This window comes from Dipodomys merriami, unplaced genomic scaffold, assembly GCF_024711535.1.
Source record: "Dipodomys merriami isolate MVZ:Mamm:240054 unplaced genomic scaffold, mDipMer1.0.p SCAF_1, whole genome shotgun sequence".
NCBI lineage: Eukaryota > Metazoa > Chordata > Mammalia > Rodentia > Heteromyidae > Dipodomys > Dipodomys merriami.
The window spans coordinates 59,153,260-59,175,135 of NW_027202270.1; the positions used below are offsets into that span (position 1 = coordinate 59,153,260).

General features: G+C 34.1%; 1 protein-coding gene across 1 annotated transcript in view; it reads right to left on the reverse strand.

Annotated features, from left to right (window-relative positions):
- Positions 1–21,876, reverse strand: part of Galnt13 (polypeptide N-acetylgalactosaminyltransferase 13) — a 544,599-nt gene that overhangs the window by 207,119 nt on the left and 315,604 nt on the right. Inside the window, exons 5-7 of the mRNA XM_070023111.1 lie at positions 6,864–7,030; positions 6,249–6,456; positions 3,317–3,487 (exon numbers count right to left, since the gene is read on the reverse strand). Coding sequence (XP_069879212.1) covers positions 3,317–3,487; positions 6,249–6,456; positions 6,864–7,030 — 546 coding nt within the window. The remainder of the gene's footprint in view (positions 1–3,316; positions 3,488–6,248; positions 6,457–6,863; positions 7,031–21,876) is intronic.

Here is a 21,876-nt window from a genome sequence, read left to right on the forward strand (position 1 = left end):
GTAGCATATTTAAAAGACTATAATCAGATAAGGGCTAATTACATGGAGTTGATTGATCATAATAAATTTATTTCTCTGGATTTGCTTGAGATACAGTTTCTAAAAAAATACTTCTTCAGGTGTGAAAGGGTAATAAATGAGAATATCCCTCAAGCCCAGCACCAGAGGCAATTATATTAGTAAAAAGGAAGAGGCCAGGCTTCCATGTTACATTTGTGTTGGTAGTTTCTACACAATTCTTCTTGACAAGGCGCAGTAGAAGTATGGAGACATTGTTGCAAGATATCTAACTATTCAGTTCTCTAAATAAATATATATATATATACATATATATACTTATATATGTATATATATATATATATATATATATATATATATTTCAAACATCTCATTTCTAAGGTTGGTAAAACACCATGATTTTTTTTTACTTCTTAATAGCTATAAACAGATTTTATTTAAAATACTTCAAGACTCGGTGTTAGTATCTCATGCTGAATAAACCTAGATAACCTAGGTGCCTGGGATCTGAGGATTAAGGTTCAAAGCATGGGTGGAAAAGTTCATAAGAGTTGATTTCTGTTTAACCACCAAACAGCCAGAGGAGGAGGTATGGGCCAACTAAGTGGTACAGAACCAGCCTCTACTAAGGGACAATGCCCAGGGCTTGAGTTCCAGCCCCCAATACCACATACACACACACACACACACACACACACACACACACACACACACACACACACCTCATAAAAGAAAAAAAATTGGTAACTTTTTCAAAGTAAGAAACACTGAATAACCAGCATCAAGAGCAAATATGGCAAATAAATTTTAAATCTAAGCTCTGGATGACTCTATTATTCTTGCATACACAGCTGTGACATTCTTGAATAGGCATATTACTTGACTTTAAAGTGTAAAGAAACTTTACTGATTTAAAGAGAACTGGACTTTCAGGCTTAGAATACTATTAGTCTGTAATCATAGCTTCCAAAACTCTCTCACACATACCCTATGCATTATAAAAAATACATATGGCAAGAGAAAAGTAAACCCCATTATAAGCTTTCCTTTATATATATGTATTTTTGTCAGTCATGGGACTTGAAATCAGGGCCTGGACATTGTTCCTGAGCTCTCTTGTTCAAGGCTAGCACTAACCCACTTTGGCCACAGTGCCATTTCTAGCTTTCTGGTGGTTAATTGGAAGTAAGAGTGTCACTGACTTTCCTGCCTGGGCTGGCTTTGAATCATGATCCTCAGATCTCAGTCTCCTGAGTAGCTATAGTTACAGGCATGAGTCAACAGTGCCTGGCTATAAGTGATATTTTTAAGTGAAGCATTGTATTATAAGAACTAAAATTTCAACTCTTTTAATCACTTTCTCTGTTCAGAAGGCTGTTAATTGGACAGGGGAAAATCGGTCTTCAACACACAGAATGATTTATTTGTTTGTAGGAATGTGAGAAAAATGATCATATCTTCAAGTAACAGATTACAAAATACAACGAAAGTTCACATTATAGCCAGGTTGATGAAAATTACCTCTAAGCTATTAAAACAGAGCTAGTGAATTAATTAACCTTTTGCCATAAAATAGTCTAGAAACTTCTGCAGAGGAGGGTTTTTCTTCCTCTTGCACCAGGTCCCTTGGTGTTTCAGAAAATGATTTGATATGCAGTAACTGAGACAAATAAAATAACCTGAGACTTTCATAGATCTTATGTAATTCCAACAAATCCACAAAAACTATAGTAAGAATTCTAAAACTTAATGACTTATCTTTTATTTTAGTTAAGGAGAGATAATAATGGTTGACTAACATGTAATTATTTGTTTTCAGAATGAATAACATCAGTAGTTTCTGTCTATGAATATTCGCCAAATTTCTAACTTTTGAGGCTCTGAGAAAATTAAATTAAGTAAGGAGTTTTTGCAAATGTACGTTTAATGAATACAAGCATGAAGTCTTCTAAACTTCATTTCCAAGTGAATAAATACTTATTTCTATTTAAGTATATTTGCAAAAAGTTTTGATAATTCTTCCATGGGATCTGAAGCTTAAAAATCAGCTAACAAGAAATTGATGCTTGTTTCTGGAGTAAGAGAATTTCTAATAAGAGATAGTATCAGAAGCCACTGCATTTTTTTCTAGATGTTAAAGGCCAGAATTAAAAAGACTTGGTGAAGGTGAAGTTTATGCAGATTTCAAAAATGACTAAGCTGCTCTTTAAATATTGATATAATTTGTAGAACACCATGCAAACATTAGAAGCTATTTTCTTTTTCTTTTTGATGTAGAAATATTCTCTTAAGAGGTTAACAACCTCTAACATATAATTGTTCAAAAATAAACAGTCCTGGTCTCTTTCACTAGCAAATACTTCTTAGTTTTATTAACTCATTATATTGTTGAGATGTTGAGAATGAGAAGTCACTTTCCCAGTAGGTCAGCAGACATTTTTGTTTAGATTATTGGTTTAGGTATCTTGTTTCATGATGTTAGAATATATCTCCACCTTTTCAACACAATATGATTTCCTCAATTTACTTTTAGAGATTAATTGGTTAACATTTTCCAAAAGAGTATTTTTGGAAGTCAACTTGTAGTTGCAGAAAAAAGGTCCACAAATCTATGTTGGAGTAGGAAAAGAATATTTCTATGTTATTGAAATTAGTAGTGCTTTCAGAAAACTGAGGATTTGTAGGTTCTTTTGTATTAAGATTAAGACATGGTTTACTAACAGCTATTAAAAATTATTTGTTTAAAACAACTTAAATCTTTGATAGTTGTTAATATGCTAAATCTTTCAAAATGAGATATTATGCCTAAGAAGTTAATTGTTAGAGAAGGGAAATAAATTTACAAGATCTATCAAAACTTTTTTGGTTATATATATTTTGAAAATACTGGTAGTAGAACGTACTTTGAGGTACCATGTATATTTAATCAAAGTATCAATGTAACCAACTTTCTGTCACACAAAAAATTTCAAATATATACTTAAAATATGTGAATGCATGTAGTTTCAAAGGCTTTTGCCTAGTTCGCATGGTAGAGCAATTGCCTAACATTCATGAGTTTTTGGGTGCATAAAGCTTCTACTATATTTGCTATTTCTCCCAGTGCTTAGGTTTTCATACACTAATTTAAACCAGATTTTGTATTACCATTGATTCTTGTATTACCATGGAAAGAGAAATAATATATATTTTGTATATGAATAAAAAGTAACTTTAAAATAATTTAAAATGAAAATGAATATACCTTTGTTATCATGGGACTAGTCATGCTATTCCTTACAAGATATGATCTACATACCTGACAGGTAATGTTCTGTCTCCTTTCCTCCTGTCCATTTCTCTTTGTGGAACCGGATACCACCGGAAATTCAGTTTCCAGTTAAAACCTCCATAAGTCATGTCTGACCCAGCCATATATTCAAAGGTATCATCACTAATCACATCAATAATAGGGCACACAACTGTTTTCCTGCAGAAAAAAATAAAACCATTTTACATAGAAATGATTATTTAAATGCCACATTAGCTTCTTCAAAATTGATTATAGCTATTATAATAGAAGTTCACAATTTTATGATGTATACATATACCTTTAATTTTGTCTTTCCTTTTTATCCTAAGGAATTATTTCCTCTGACGATAGCTCCTTTTTAGTCTACATTAATGCTATCATGTGAAACTTTATCAAATATACTAATTGACTTTCAAGCTGATTTGTAAATGCATTCTAAGTATGAACTCAGCAGTATGAACATGGTTTATTTTTCCTAAAATTTTCACCCAAGGCATGATTAGTAGCACTGCTTTGAGATTATGCATCATTTCAGCAATGAAACAATGAAAAGCAATAGCATGCATGGAAGCAAGAATGGAAGATAGAAAATTAGACCTGGTGGCTTGCATATAAAATAGGGTAAGTGAGTTTAAAGAGAGAGAGTTCAGAGAAAACCTTTATGGATTAAACACCTCCTAGAAAAAAACAAACAAGGAGCAACATTAAAGTCATGAGTTATTGGTATAAGTAAATGTTTTCTATGAAGAACATAATCATTACAATTTCTGGGTGTACTGATCTAGAGTCAAGAGTTTATATAAAATATTTTAAGATGGGAAAGACAGGCTGAATTTAGTCTGTCATGTTTTAGTTTACTTTTCCCAAATTGGAAGAAAGTCAGGAAGTTTAATGTTCTTGATTGTAGCTTTTATAGGGCAAAAAATGTCACTTAAAGATAGGATTAGCTCTCCTTTAATCTACACTCTGCCTTCTCTCACACTTCCTCTACTCTCAGTTGAGCCATTTCATTATGACAGCAACTTTCCATCACCTCTGCAAGTAAGTGTTCAGGTCTATTCAAGATTACATTGTCTCTAGCCAATTCTGTACTAAATCTGATTTTCATATTTAGCAGAAGGTAGATACACAATGAAGCTTCCAAAACAAAAAAATGCTGTGCATTAATTTTGTTTTGTAACAGCAGTATCATGACAATTCATAATCAAGTGAATCTTATGTTCTATAAAAGTGGCGAAAGTCCTAAGTTCTCCAAAGTCCATCCAAAGCTCATAGCCTGGACAAGCTTCCTGGTGACTCTGGACCCAGCAAAATCATCTTTCTTTATTGAGTTTAATAAGTAAACTTGTGTAGAGAAGTTAGTTCTAATAATAAGAATCTATTGGGGCTGGGAAGGTGGCTCAGTGGTAAAGCACTTGCCTTGCATGCATGAGGCCCTCAGTTCGATTCCTCAGCACCACATAACCAAAAAGAAAAAAAGCCAGAAGTGGCGCTGTGGCTCAAGTGGTAGAGCGCTAGCCTTGAGCTGAAGAGCTGAAGGACAGCTCCCAGGCCCAGAGTTCAGGCCCCACGACCAGAACCACCCCCCCCCAAAAAAAAGAATCTGTTAAGCCGACTTTATTATCTAGTTATGGTGATGTTAGAATGCATAATCAGGACAAAAGCTTAGGATTTATTATATTTAAAAGTAATGCAATGCATTGTTACAATAAAAGTAAATAGCTTACACATGACTAAAATAAAAGAGTACACTAAAACCTTCCTAAGATAAAAATAAAACATCTTTTAAAAGCCAGAATAATGTTCAAAAGTAAACAGAAATTCAAGATATTCACTTTGCTTTGCCAGTCTAACTCTCCTGTGGGTACTATACAATACACACAATGTTATTAGCTGTGTGCTACACTTAGTTAACAAAAAGGTTCCCACTGCTCCTTGAACAACTGTGGTTCATTTTGCTGATAGCTACCATCCATCTTCCTGGCAAATACTGAAAGCTCTCTAGTTATGGGATGTGCTGGAGCTAGCTCGGACTAAGCACCCACTCTCCTAGGTGGGTGTATAATTAAAAATGTAAGGGAGAATCTTCTATTGCACATGTAAAGACTATGCCAAGAAGGTGTTCTTTAATACTTCATAGTCACATCTGAAAGTGTGCAGAGTCAGTTATCTTCATTAGGTGCTGAGAAATTACATTCATTCATCATCAGTGTTTATGGATTTCTGCACAGAAGCTTGTACCTCTTAGAACCCTCATTAGAAAGAACTTCAGGTATGGATGGAGGTTCTTAATTTCTACAAAACGTTGCTCAAGTTTCCTTAAGTGTAGAAAGTGGCAATGTTGTTTCAATACTTAACCTTAATGTTGTATTGTCTGCTTCCATATTTAATTACAATTTTATTTCAGTGATGTGTGTGCATGTATATTTTTAGGATCTTCAATGTGAATCTGAACTAGACTCAGACTGAGTTCACTGATGCAGTGAAGGGAACACTGAAAAATTTGAAAAACTGATTTCTGTTTTTGTTATTTTTTTGAACACTCAATACTGGGAATTGAGGTGTCAGCTGTAATCTTTTCTCTTGTTAGGTACAGGTAAGATCATCTACCATGCCTACCTCACAGGGTTTTGTGAGGATATATAAAGGTACTTTGAAAATGTGCTTATATTGTACTATTTCAGGCGGAACTGATTTCCTTCACCTAAAAATAAATATTCAAAATACTTGCGTTTGAATGTTTTGATTATTTCTTGGTGAAATACCCATGCTCAATAAAAATACACGTATTCTTATTGTTTTAGTTAAAATAAAGGGACTATCTCTGCTTTTTGAGATGAAATTATATGAAATAAACTTATGAAAATAACAGCGTAGCCAAGAAATTCTGATAAGTAGCTGAAGCTAACCCATGCAGACTTAACACATGAATCCTTACCTGTCTTCCTTTATTCTTGCCAGCAAGGGCTCCAGCCAACCTAGTGTACACTCACAGTGAGCATCCAGAAAAGTGATGACCTGCCCTTTGGAAGCAGCTGCTCCTCGAAGACGTGCACGTATTAACCCAGAGCGCTCTTCCATCCTGATGATTTTTACTGGCACTTCTAAATTTTTCACGTAATTCTCCAATGTCAATTTGAGAAAATCTGTAACATAAATAAGAATCCATCAGAAAACTTTGGAACTGCTTTAAGACAGAATAGAGGTATTTCTGAGAGGGAAACTCAGCAGAAGTGATGGCAACTCTTAACACACATTTTACAAAGAGATTTTAATGAATAAATGTCACGTGTCCAGTCATACAAATTATTTTGTGGTCAATGAAAGGCAGAGGGGGTGTCACACTTTGCAGTGCATTTTGGGTGATTCCTAGAGATAGGAATATGAATAAAAAATTAGTTAATTCTTCCTTGATTAGCAATGACATAGTGTATTAATCAAACTTTGGTAAGTGATTGAATGGTTATAAAGCAAATTACAGGTTATTGTGTTGTTATATCTTTGAATAACAGAAAATTTTCTAATAAGAAACAACACCAAAAATTATTGATACCTCTTTCACTTGCATCATCGACCAAGATGACCTCAGAGAGCAGGGAATGTGGGGAGCGATTTATAACACTGTACACGGTTCTCAGGAGAGTGCTCCAAGCTTCATTGTGAAACACAATGACTACACTTGTGTTTGGAAGTTCATCTGGGTAGACTTTTGTCTTGCATCTGGAGAAGAAGAAAGAGAAGAAAGCAGAGGAATGTTAATAAACTATTTTTTCTTTCCCAACATCACAAGTAAAGATATTCATAATAACACAACTTCAAACTTGAAAGCCCCTTATCCAAGAGATGTTTTATGATTATGTGAAATAATTTTCCTCTCAATAAGCACTGCAAGTACTCACTTGGCCTTTTGAAAATTAAATATGCATAATTACTAATATTTTATTTTAGCTCCTGCAGGGAACAAAGCAGCATGATTTATGTGAGCTTAAGAAAAATATAAGACAGCTAATATTCAATCTGAGTTGGACAAAAAAAAGAAAGACTAAGTACAACATGAAAAGTGGAATGTAATTAATTGATAAAAATTTTATTCTTAATTTAGGAAAAAATCTATAGAACTCAAAAAGTTATGAGCATAAATCATCATGGGTTTTACAGGGGTTTGATGCTTGAGGTATATAAATCTTAAGATTATTTTTCTCTTCTGAAATCTAATCATGTATGACTTTTATTCTATTAGAGAATCCTTTAAGCCATACCTGCTTTCAAGGAAAGGTTAAGAGCCTGACTCTAATATATATATATAAAATATATATATATATATATATATATATATATATATATATATATATATATTCCTGGAGATCAATAAACACATCTCAAACTTCTATGTATGCAGAAAATATCTAAAGGTTTGTGAAAATGAAGATGTAATTTGCTACATTCAGCTTGGAGCCTAAAATTCCATATTGTTGTTGGCCTTAGGAGTTAGAGCTGTTATGAACTGCACCATAATTGTCACTCATCTTAGAACACAATGTTTTGAGAAAAGATTTTAATTTTGTTACATCTGAACAGTCCAGATTTTTGCCTTTTCATCAATCAATCCAAAAAGATATACTTGAGTAAATAAATAAAACATGTGAAGTTCTAGGTGGATATCTGAAATTTAATATGAAGCTTTCTTGTAACAGTTTGACATTTGTGTTTTGTAATTTTAACTAATCATGATTATAGACTTAAAAAATGCCAAAAGGTATCTGTAGCAAAAAAAGTTCATTCACCTTAAACTATTTTAATGTTAACTTTTCTAAAGAGTTGGAAAATTAAAAGGTTCCATAAAACAAAATGAAGCCAATAACTCCTGCAATACAGGAAGGCTTAACATATTACACAATGAAATGTTGTTAAAATTATTTTTTTACACCATGACTAAAAAAAAATCCAATGTGGAACTAAGGCATTATGATAAAACTGCTGTGTGCCTGTTGAGATCTTAATCATCTTTTTGAAAACAAAGTAAAATATAAACTACTTAGTGAAGTCTTCTGTAATATAGTCAGATAAAAATGTATAAATATCTCAGTTATATTAATTTTTTCTTGAATTTACTTGAAAAATATTCAGTAAGGTTTACAACAGAAAAGATGCAATGCATGCAAGGAAATAAAAATGTAAGGGGTAGGAAAATCAATTGAGTTTCTAGCTATCTCTTTCCATTCTGATGGCATGATTCAAATGATTTTTTTTTGTTTCATCATTTTGTCAGTTATATCTCCAGGCAGTTCATCATTAAATGAGCCGCAAAAGCCATCTTTGTAAATGAGAAGTGCTTCTACTCACCACTTTTTACAAACCTCCTCTTCTGCCTCATCAAAAAATTTAAAAGAATCCCCTCTTTCCAGATGCCATGCTCAAACTATGACAATGATAATCATCCTCAACCATTAAGAAGCAAATTTAAGAAAACAGAATGAAGGGAGTTTAGCAGTCCAAAGCATAGGCTTAACCCAAAGCTTACAGTAAATAGAGTATCCAGCACCATTAAATAAAGGGAATTTCCTTTAGAAATGTGGAATTAGATACATTATTTAAAATGCTAAACTAAAATGAAGTATAGTGATTCAAACTTATAACCAGGTATGTAGGATGTAGAAATCAGGATGATCATATTTTATGACCACCCTAAACAAAATGTTACTGAGACTATATCTCAACCAACTACAGTAGTGTGGAATACAGTTGTAATCTCAAGTATAAAGGAGGTGTAGACTGTAGTCTAAAAAAAATCAGCTAAAAATCTAAAAGGATTCAGAGCATGGTTTAAATGGTAGAGTGCTTTCTGGGAAGCATAAGACCCTTAGTCCAAATCCAGTGCTAGAAAAAGATATAATGTTAAAGCATATATTTAGATCCTACAGATTGAACTATTTTCATTAAGTTTTATTTTTGTAGTTAAAAAATGCGCTGACAAATAAGAATATTATGTGGATTTTATATGACAAAATTATAATGAACTAATTTACAATTAATGCAGCTATGATGGTCATGAAAACTTCCAGTTATTTTTTAATATAAAATAAAATTAAAGGTGACTAGTATGTATATTAATTCTTCTTTCTATATAACCAGCCATTCATCAAAGAAAATGCACTGTCAGCTCCATATTAGGAATAACATGTGGTGATCTGAGGTATATTACAATTAATATAGCTAATATTAATGCATGGTATATTTGAAGTGTGCTATAAAATGACCTTTAAACCTTTTCACCACAAAAACATCATAATAGTATGAAGAGCTGCATTTTTATAAATGAACTTCATTATGTTAATCATTACATAATGTTTGTGGGTATCAAAGAATCTAGTTGTAACACCTCAATAAAGTTGGACAAAAAGTCTTTTGTCAGAAAAGGCTTTGGGCACTATAGCTAGCCTATGTATATTAAAAACTTCCTATATTACAACGTCTATGTAAGCTTCCCTAGTTATCAAAAATGTATAGATACATACTAACAAGACGTTAGGATTTCCAAATTTTACGATGGGTAGTGATACACTGAGCTGATGCTACTTTCTGTATTTCATCAGTTACGTATACTGACATACACTATGAATCTGTGTGCAGAAAGAGAAAAATAATGTTCTTGGATGAACTAAAACCCAATGCTTTCTTGAAAATACAAGCAAATAAATTGGTATAGGCATGGATTCTATAAATATTGTCATGTTTATGCATGCCACATCAAGCTCCAGTTCTTTCATAATTTCTTCCACTTGTTCTGAAAGTCCATCACCAGTTCTAACTTGCATTGCATAAAATATGGAGGAAAACATTTAGCTCACAACTTACTAACAACAGGTACAAGTTTCATCTTGTGGGCATTGCCTTTGGTACTACAAACTTTCTATGAATTTCACAAATAATTCTTCTCAGACATTCAGGTGAAGTGAATTATACAGGGATCTTGTTAAAATGAGCTTCTGGGTCTACTGCTCCATGATGCACTGAATGTGATGCATTTCTTATGAGATCCTTGGAGATAGCAGCACCTCCAGAGTCTGACTGACAAAAGAAGCAAACCTATATAAATTGCCTGGTTGACAATTAGCAAAAAAATGTAGAATTCAAGTTGCTTCTCCAAAAATAAATTATATTTCATCTCTGCTGCTAGTTTCTATCTTTCTTTTTAGGCAACTTATTGTTCTACAACTATACGATAATGTAATCTTTGTAAAGTTCTACTGAATAGCAATTAAACTTAACATGGGTGGTGGGAGTAATTTGGAGAGGCAACTAAATAAGCAGTTAAGACAACATGTATGCACATAGGAATATTGCCTAGCTAACCACTGAAAACCAGAACACACTGACCATAAGCACTTTCTATATTTTTTTTCTCATTTGAAACACATAAAATAAAAACATACATTTTAGGATAGATAACTAAAATATATTTTTGTTGACCCAAGAAACAGTACTTAAAATTACTTTCTAGTTGCCTTTACTATCTAAGCAGATTCACCAATTTTTTTGCATAAATATTTCAAAGTAAACAAAACTACAAAGAAATATGGGGAAATTTTGGTCCATACTTAAATAGATGGGAATCAGATTACAGTCTCGTCTTCCTAGTACATATATTTAACATCTTTATTTTTATATAATAAGATTAAAATGGATAATCTTCAAAGTCTCATCCAAATATATCATAAACACTCCTTGGTTTACACAGCACAGTGAAACTTACAATTTCCAAGTTCATTAAATAAAGCCTTCTTTATAAAGAAACAAGTTCAAGATATATAGCTAGTTAATGTTTCATACACTTATAACAAATAATAAAGTAACAAAAATAAAACAACATATTATCAAATGATAGTGAATTTTTCCCTTGTACTCTCTTGTATATTATATCAAAACTTAAATCATGTTGGCTAGCAAAAATTAACTTATTTTCTAGCTCTAAGAGAAAAGGCAGTGCCTTAATCTGATATTCAACTACTAATCTTCATATGGAATAAAGGAATGACCATTTCTTTGAATATTTCATTAAAGTGACCATAGAAGGCCACTTTCCAGGGTCAGGTTGTTTACCAGGCCCAAGGCCTGGGTATGAGATGCTATTTCTTGTAAGTTAGATGCCATTTCCTGTAAAGTCCTGAGGAATCAGAAAGGTTTCTCTTCATTTACTGCCTTTCCTGTGATGTAGAAGTGCACTAATATTCCAATGTTTGGTCTCCTGACTGTGGATTTTTAAATACATGAAAAAAAAATCCAGCTGCTCTTCTTTTGTGAGAATATGAAAGTAGAAATCATGTTTCCAATGACTGTAATGTGAAATGCTGAGAGACACTACACTTATTTACCATCTTTCCCCTTGGCTATAAGGAACAGAAACTGTTACAATTTGATTTTATCCCTTTCAAAGCATATTGATGTTTTCAGATGAGCTACTAAACACAACATGCCACATGAAAGAAAGAGAAATTGACTAGATGAGAATGTGAAATCACAAAGGATCCATAATTACACAGCGGTTTAGTTAGAAACAGTCTATGTAGGACTCCAGACAAAGGCTGTCAACACTATAGTTTACATGACTTGTTGGATTGCTGCTCAGTGAGCCAGTGGTTACCTTTTACTGCTTCAATAAAATAAGATTAATAATTGCAATTAAACTAAAAGACTTGTATTGCAAGACTTCCATATATTTTTTATTTTTAAGAGCTATGAGAACTGCAGAATTACATGTAATTTGTCTTTCCGATCAACATTCATATCCACAGAGAGATTTTTTTAAAAATCATGTTCCAATGCCTCCCTGTAAAGTAAACTTGGACAATAGGAAAGTTGTTTTTCCTGAAAATTGAACAGCTTGGTGTTTCAAGTAAAATACTGAACTCATTTGTGCAGGATTTTCTACAGATTATTTTCTTTCTTTTTTTCTTTTCTTTTCTTTGTTTTTTTTTTGTTTTTTTTTTGTTTGTTTGTTTTTTTTTTTTTTTTGGCCAGTCATGAGTCTTGAACTTAGGGCCTGGGCATTGTCCCTGAGCTTCTTTTGCTCAAGGCTAACACTCTACCAGTTGAGCCACAGTTCCATTTCTGGCTTTTTCTGTTTAGGTGATATTGAGAAATCAAACCCAGGGCTTCATGCATGCTAGGCAAACACTCTATCACTAAGCCCCATTTCCATCCCTGTTTTCTATATACAATGTGTTAAGTTTTCCAAAAGAAAGTTAGTATGCCATAATTCTTTGAGTAATGTAAATTTTTAAAAAATCACACATTAAATAGTATATTCCAGATACCTTTATTTTAAGACTTAGGTACACATTATTTACTTTCTTGAGTTCTTTGCTATCAGATCCATTTATTTCTCTTTCTGTTTCTCTGGGTATCAGTAGAGATATACTTGGCAGATAAACAGTAAAAATGTAATTCCATAACTTCCTCACTTCTTGGCTTTTGTTTGAATGAATGTTATAGGGACCTCAGGTAGGAGAGTGCTGTGCTTCAGGGAGCAGGAACTGGAACTGGAATAAATTCTTTCTCATTGTTTTATAATCCAACATAATATCATTCAAGTACTTCCCCAGTCTTTTGACTTCCATAAGCCTAAATATCTTTATTTACTGTGCTGTTTCACAACAAACCTGTGCAATCTAATATACTAGGAGATTCTTTAAAAGTGGAAAAATGTTAAGTTTTATCAAATTTACTACTGCCTTTCTAGTAACCTAGCGTTTTGCAAGTCACACACACACAGAATGGAATCAAATAAATGAAAATTTCACATAAAGCAAGCTACTGTTTGAGTTATAAGATCAACTGTCCAATTATATTTCTACATTATGATAACCTAAACGAGGGGTATAGAATACAAATTTTATACATTTTCTTCCATATTTTCAATTGATTTTGTTTTCCAATCAGCCAGAGACAGGCAAAATAGACAAAAGAAGGAACATTTTAAAAGTAAGTAGAACAAAAATGTACTAACTGAAATACGGTAGATTAAAAAGAGAATCCAAATAGTGGAATTCCTTTAAAAATCAAAGTTAAATCCAACATAATAAAACTAGGAAGTGGGTCCTTCAATGGGGTTGGGCGAAGTCAAGGGGAATGGGGTAGACAAATGAAGACAAGAAGAGGGGGAGAAAACAGTAAAAAGTTCAATGTATGTCCAACAAAAATAAGAATGAGAAAAGAGGTTGATAGGGAGGGATGAGTGAGAATTTTGAAAGGGGTGAAATTGAGTAAGATACCTTGTATCATAAACTGTTTAATTAAATGGCAACTTCTTTGTATAACTACTTCATAAAAATAAATAAGAAGCAAGCTGTGTTCCAGTGGCTCATACCTGTAATCTTATCTAATCAGGAGGCTGAGATTTGAGGATTGAAGTTCAAAGCCAGGTTGGGCAGGAAAGTGTGTGAGACTACTATCTCCAATTAACTACTAAAACACTGGAAGTTGCACTGGTGCTCAAAGTGGTAGAGCCTTGAGTGAAAAAACTCAGGGACAGTGCGCAAGTCCTGAGTCCAAGGCTTCCCTTGTACAGTATTTTCACAATAAAAAACTTATTTAAAAAAGACTGATAATAAATAAATTAATTTAATTTAATTTAAAAATTTAAAAGTAAGTATGCAAGTGGTTCTATTCAAATGAATTCCCCTCAGTGGTAAGGAAATGATTTCTGTTTAGACACACTGGAGCAATACCTGTATCTGGGTAGCCTAGGCTTCCTTTCCATGCTGGAATTCAGGACCTATGTGCAAATTCTCTAAGCTCCTGCTTGGTTATCACCTAAACTAGAGGAAAACTTCAAGATTTATAAGTACAACAAATTAAATTATAAAGGAGTTGTATGAATATATCTTATTATTATGCCATAGCTATATTGTGAAGCCTTTCATTATATGATCATCTTTAAGATTATCTGTGTTGTCTTTCCCCAGGTGGAATTCTAACCCTTGATGTGGTTCTAATCTCTTCCCTTTTATCCATAGTTCCTGTAACCAAGATTCCACTTTACTCTCTAACTACAAGTCTAGAGCACCCAGTCTTAACAACTGGTTTGCTGGTGCAGTGTAGCTTTGAGCATTCAGATGAGAGTGTTCTTTCTTTTTCAGTTCTTGTAACACGTGTACTATCCTTGATCCCTTTCTTCTGGCTCCTTCTGCCTGTCTTAGGTTAAACCTTCCTACTTACTAAATTTAATTTCTATTTAGTAGTTTTATATAGAGTGTTATATGCTATATCCTATTTGTCTACAGAGATCTTGATTCTTTTTTGCTCTTGAATATCTATCTGCCAATGTAAACCTCTTCTTGCTAATCAAATGGGGAAGCCTCTGCTTCCTTTCTCCGAGTAGGTCTATTTGATTACCAAAATACAGAAACTTTTAGAAAGGTTTAGGCTACTTTTCTCCACCTGTCTACCCTGATGATAAGAGATAATGGGAAATACTTATCATTTCTTTGTCTCCTAACTAAATACCAGGCATTGCATTTTAGAGTATTATTATATGTGTATTACATGTACTATCATATTTGATTCTAGGACTGAGACCCCAGCAACATTTGAGCTATAAAGACTATAATAAGGCTACAAACTCTAACATAGCTTTATTGAAAGCTTCAAAGCTCCCAGAAAATAGATGTATTCAAACAAGGGTCTGCTCAAACAGGCTCCTTCTCAGCAGTTCTGGCTGTTCATATAAGGACTTAGACCTCTTTCCAGGGAACAAATGTAATTGATCTTGCAAACCACTAGAAGAACTATTGATTTGTGTGTGTGTGTGTGTGTGTGTGTGTGTGTGTGTGTGTGTGTGTGTGTGTATGAGAGAGAGAGAGAGAGAGAGAGAGAGAGAGAGAGAGAGAGAGAGAGAGAGAGGAGAGAGAGAGAGAGAGAGAGAGAGAGGAGAGAGAGAGAGAGAGAGAGAGAGAGAGAGAGAGAGAGAGAGAGAGAGAGAGAGAGAGAGAGAGAGAGAGAGATTGAAAGAGTATGAGAGTATGTGTATGTCCTGGGTTTGAACTCACTGGGCACTTTTTGTTAAGAATTTTTATTTCTCTCAAAGCCAGTGTTCTACTACTTGAACCACAAGCTTTTTGGTGGTTAGCAAGAGATAAGTCTTACGGACTTTACTTTCTAGGATGACTTTTTAACCTTGATCCTCAGATCTCTGCCTTGTCAGTAACTGGGATTATAGGCATGAGCAACTGGTGGCTATCTACTTGAGAAGTTTTTTAAAGGCTGATTATTATGCCTAATAATCCTGATCCATTATATTACATACTGCATTCAATTCTGACAAGAGACTTACATAAAAAAGTCTGTCTTAAGCCATTGAAGTCCAGTCCCTCAGTCTCTATAAACATTCATACTAACAACTCCTTTATAAACATCCATATGAACAACTCCTTTTCTTTTTTTTTTTCAGGTTCTGATGCATTCTTTTTCTTTTTTTTTATTGTGAAAATACCATACAGAGGGGTTACAATTACATGGGCAAGGTAATGAATACATTTCTTATCAAGCATTGTTGCCTCCTCCTTTGTTTCCCCTTCCCATCCCTTCCCATCTCCCCCTTTCCCCCAAACTGTCAGGCTGCAGTTATTTTTATTGAAGCTTAAATAAAGTTAAGTTTTTGTTATAGGTTATTTAGGTGTTGCAGGCAGAAATTATAATCCACACAATATTATTAATGTACTAATTATTTTATTATTCTGACAGGCATAGGCCCACTGATCAAGCCTGAGGACACAACACACACACACACACACACACACACACACACACACACACACACACACACACACACACACCACACACAACACACAGGCCATCTAAATTGCGCTGCTGTATCTTAGTTCCTTCATCATCATTCTTTTATGAAGAAAGGTGTTCTGACATTGAAGTATTACTTATTTATAAGAAATTATGACTTTGCTTTTTTCTTCAAGGAAAGAGATGGAACAAGAAATCATTATGTTAAGTGAAATAAAACCAGACTCAGGGAGACACAAACTGCAAATTTCTCTCTAAGAATAAATACAGAAGACAGATTGAAAACAGCATAATAGTAAGAAAGAGGATTCTGTGTGAGGAGGAAGAAAGCAGGAAGACAGGAGGAGGAAGGGCCAAAAGCCAGTGCTGGAGAGTGAGTATGACCATCAAGTATAGAATGATGTACAAAGTATCTTTTGTTTTGTGGGGGGGTCCGGTGGTGGGGCCTGAACTCTGGGCCTGGGCGCTGTCTGTCAGCTCTTCAGCTCAAGGCTAGCAGTCTACCACTTGAGCCACAGCGCCACTTCCCGCTTTTTTCTTTTTGCCTATGCTGAGGAATCGAACCCAGGGACTCAGGCATGCAAGGAAAGCGTTTTACCACTGAGCCACCTTCCCAGCCCCAAAATATCTTTTTGATACCCACTGTTTTATTAAAACTTAAAAAGAGAGCCTTTAGAGGCCACACTAAAATACTGTCTACCTGTGGCTCTCACTGGAACCATAGGAAAAAAGTTTAACAAGGAAGAGACATCTCTGAAAAATGAGTTTGCAAGTATTTTGGTACTGATTCAGGTTCTTTACAATAACAAATTTTCTTTGTCATTTGTTAGTTGATTCAGTATCTCTTAAACGTAATAGTGAATATCAATATAAAGCAAAAATAAGGGAAACCCATTTACATAAGAAAAACTGTTGGTAGAACGTGAGCACATCCAAGGTGCCAAGGTGAGGACTTTAAAGAGGCCTCCAGGCCTCCAATCATAAGCACCCGTAGACTTTTGGTTTAGGGAAATCAAGATTTTATTATTTTATCAACTAGTACAGCCATGCTACTTAGGGAAGAAACTGTTTTTGTTAGGGAGAATTTCTCAACAGTGTACCTGGAAAAGCAGTCATCAACTTGGAGGGATGGAAACAGGAAATCATGAGATGCTTTGCTCTAGAATGATAGAAGCTTAAAAGGGCAATATTAAATAAGGGGGAAAAAAAGATACCAGGGACAGGATATGCGCAGGTAAACTGATGTGAGACTGAAAGGTTCCAGTGGCCTTCTCCCTATGATATGAAAGCCAAGGGATATTTAGAGAATAGTGACGACTATAGTTCTTGATTAACAACATTGCAATGCAAACTCAGCTCCCTTCCTATTGTCTGTAAAATTCAGGCTATTCTCAAATGTGCGACATTAGTGGTTTCATGACTATGCCTTCAATTGTAGAAAGAAACCAAGTTTAATACTATGATAAGAGGAATGAAGAAAGCAGTCACAATTGCAATCACAGACCTGTTAGGCCTAAGAGAGACTGAATAAATCTTAGGGAGGGCTCTGGACTTCCAATGATAATTCTCATGAAGTTTAAGCTCACCTCAAATTGACATTAACAAACAAAGCACACTCAGCTGACATCTGTGTTATATTTAAAAATATAATTTATCATGGCTATAATTTTGAATATATAGACACTATATTAATCTCATTCAAATTTCTCCTGTGGAATCAGTAGTTAATAAGTCTTCTTTCATATTTTCTTTTATTTTTTATTGTGAGAATACCATACAGAGGAGTTACAATTACATGAGCAAGATAACTAGTACATTTCTTATCAAGCATTGTTTTCTTTAAGACATAAAAAGACCTAGAGAATTGTGCGTGTAATTTTGTGTTCTTTCTATGGTGAAGAGCTCCCTCAAAGTTTACAAATACACTACAACTGAACTCTTGCTTAAAGTAAACGAATGCTATTCAAGTAAAAGATATGACATTTGTTATTTCAGAACATGATTCTATGAGATTATTTGTATTATATAAGTCCTGAATATAACTCTTGCATGCTATTGAAAGTCCTTAACAATTAGTTATCAAGAATAAATATGTTTATTGTAGGTGAAAACTATAATTAAAATGATATTACAACAAAACTACTACTGTCATTCATACATTTAAAAATCTTACACTTGTTATTGAAAATAACACTGAATATTTATCAATAGACATGGAATCTGGAATAGGCCATTCACATTTAAAGCAATAACTTTGAAGTTGACATCGTCAGGGGAAGAGTGACATTATAGTCACCAAATCTTTAAGTTTAATATTAAGTTTAATATTCAGTCAACATGTAACATCTGTGCAATAATTTTGAGCCTCAAAATACATTCTTCTCATTGGCTGCTCTTAAGTGTCTAATCAGAAAATTTATGAGTAACATAAAATCTAGCTCAGTCTCATCTCAGTCTCTCTTCTAGTCTAACAATCATCTTCACCTCTTCAACAATGTAAGTAATCTCAGTTCCTTTTGCTACCAAGATTTTCATTTCTTTATGTTTGTATGGCTCTAGAACTCATTGTATCATTGTATTGTACAGAATTTCTCCATTATTCTCCTCCTCCCTTCCTCCCCCTCTAACATCTATTTTTTTATTTCTTTCAAAAGTGGCGTTTGAAACCAGAGTCTAGACTTTGCTGCGCATGTCTCCAGCAAAGTACAGTACAACTTTCTTAAAAACTTACATACATTTTCCATGGTGGTCTTCAAGTCACATTGCCTCCATTAAGGAAACTTGTAATTCCCCAAAGACATTGAACTGTTCACTCTTTTGATCTTCCAATGTATTTTATTCTCCTTTCTACTTCATATAAATAAAATATTGAGAAATTTAGCCCACAGATAGAATGGAATAATTCTGAAAGAAGTGAGACCTTCCCCTTCACATTGTAGTCACTCTTCAAAACTAGATGTAGTGCTTTCTGGAAAAGAGCCCTTCATTCTAGGGATATTCTAATGAGATTGTCCAGTTACCGAATGTAAATACTGAACATATAACATTAGATAAAACATCAACATATTCAGCAAGTATTTGAGAGATTATATTTACTAAACAACATGATTATGGGCTGCATAGTTTTAAGTAAGGAAGAAGTTATTAATAAGGATAGAAATATAGTTTAGAGGAATAATCTATCTTAAGAACAATCTGAGGGGCTGGGAAGGTGGCTCAGTGGTAGAGCACCTGCCTTGCATGCCTGAGGCCATGAGTTCCATTCCTCAGCACCACATAACCAAAAAGAAAAAAGCTGGAATTGGCGCTGTGGCTCAAGTGGTAGAGCGCTAGCCTTGAGCTGAAGAGCTGAAGGACAGTGCCCAAGCCCAGAGTTCAGGCCCCACAACCGGACCCCCCCCACCAAAAAAAAAGAACAATCTGATGTTTCCTCATCATTTGAATAAGTATTTTTAGTAGGATCACTGCAGTGATAATGTGTGGCTAGTGTACCATAACAAGTGACATAGGCTGTCCACCTTTACCATTATTGATGCTAATATTGATCACTTAAAGATGGAATCTTCCAGATTCTCTATTTTGAAGCATTTATGTCTCTGTATGAAATACTTTCTGATGATTTGGGAGATTTGAAATTTTTTTGTTTAACAAAATTTCACCTCCAATTATGGAATTATGGATGCCAGTGGCTCACCTGGTGATGTTAGGGCCCACATCTCTAATTCTAACTAGGTGAGAGGGTAAGACTGAGAGAACGTTGGTTCAAAACCATCCCAGGCAGAAAAGTTTATAAGGTCCTTCTCAACTTATAGTTAGTCTCAGTGGTACATCCACATCTCTATGAAGAGCTGTGATGAAGAAGGACCATAGTCCAAAGCCAGTCTATGTAAACAAGCACAGGACACTTCATGTCCATGGAGGGAAGCTGGACATGGTGATGCTCACATGTGATCCTAACAATGACAGGAAACATAACATATGCAGACAGTAGCTCAGAAAGACACCTGAAATGGAAGAAGCAACTACCCTAAAAATAAGCCAGTTAAAACCAGAATGGAGGTATGTCATAACAGTATTGTACCAAGCTCTGACCAAACCTAAGTACAAGGAAGAGAGTGGAAAAAGAGAGAAGAAGAAGATGAAGAAGAAGAAGATGAAGAAGAAGAAGACGACGACGACGACGAAAAAGAAGAAGAAGAAGAAGAAGAAGAAGAAGAAGAAGAAGAAGAAGAAGAAGAAGAAGAAGAAGAAGAAGAAGAAGAAGAAGAAGAAGAAGAGGAGGAGGAAGAGGAAGAAGAAGAGGAAGAAGAGGAGGAGGAGGAGGAGGAGGAGGAGGAGGAGGAGGAGGAGGAGGAGGAGGAGGAGGAGGAAGGAAGAAAGGAAAGAAGCATGAAAGAGAGAGAGGGAGAGAGGGAGGGAAAAGAAAGAAAGAAATGATAGAAAGAATGGGAAAGAAAAAGTAGGAAGTTCTAACATTTATTACATATATTATGCCTATATTATTTTTCATACAATTAAAGATTCATCATTTTTTTGTAAATTCCTAGAAGATAGGAACTTACTTAGTCATTAGGTATGGCCACATTCCTTACTATAAGGCTGTAGTAATTGGCTTTTTATGTCACCAGTTTTGCTTTCCCATAAATATGCAAAAAAAATGTATCATAATACTAAATTTTCTCAAGGCTAGTAGTAAACAAAGGTTTTCACATACTGTTAACTTGTTCTTTTTGATTTTTAATATGTTAACTTTATATTTGTGTGTGTATGAGCATCTCTGCTTATTTGTTCATTTTTGTATTGAAGTTAATCTTCTTCTTTGCTTATTTATTTTTATTTAAGATTTTCACAATATTTCCAGAAATGTTTATTGGGAAATTAGCTTTTTATGATATAGCTGATATTTTCTATTAATTTGACATTTATCTTTTCATTTTACTTATTTTTAGCATGTAAATGGCTTTTATTATAAGCATGTAAAGTATCATTTTTTCTTATTGTTTATAAATTATGAACACATAAAAAGAACTTTTCCATTCAAATAAGTTGCAGATTAATTTCATATTTTTAAATTTGAGTTGCTGACTGACATGGACCCCATTCTGTTATGTGGTATGAGGTATGGGCATAATTATACCTTCTTCAAAATGACTAACCAGTTACCTCAGAAACCCATATTAGCATGAGGATGATAACTTGAAATACAACGATTACAAAGAACTCTTGGTGTTGTTCTTTTATTCCTCCTTATGCTCTCTCTTCCTTTAAGCTTTTCCCTGTGCTGCTTCATGCTTCACTATCACAGTTTTAACTATGAAACTCTGTATTGTGTTGAATAAAAACATATCTTTTTTTCCTTTGCCTTCCTAGTGATATGCATTTTTTGATCTCATAAAAGTCAGGGCTGGGAATGTGACTTCATGGTAGAGTGCTTGCCTAGCATGTAGGAAGCTTGGGGTTCAATTCCTCAGTACCACGGAAACAAACAAAAAAACCAGAAATGGAGCTGTGACTCAAATGGTAGAATGCTAGCCTGTAGCAAAAGAAGCTCAGGGATAGTGCCCTGGCCCTGAGTTCAAGCCCCAGGACTGCCAAAAAATGAAAAATCCCTCTCTCCAATTTGTTTCATCTTTTTTTTTCCTGAATAGAAAAATATAGGCACAACCCTGCTTAAATGGTGTAGTGTGCTTAGCTTGCTTAGCATACTTTTTTTCCTTCAGTTTTTTCATTTAATGCAAATTTTAAATACAAGTATATATATATTAAGCATA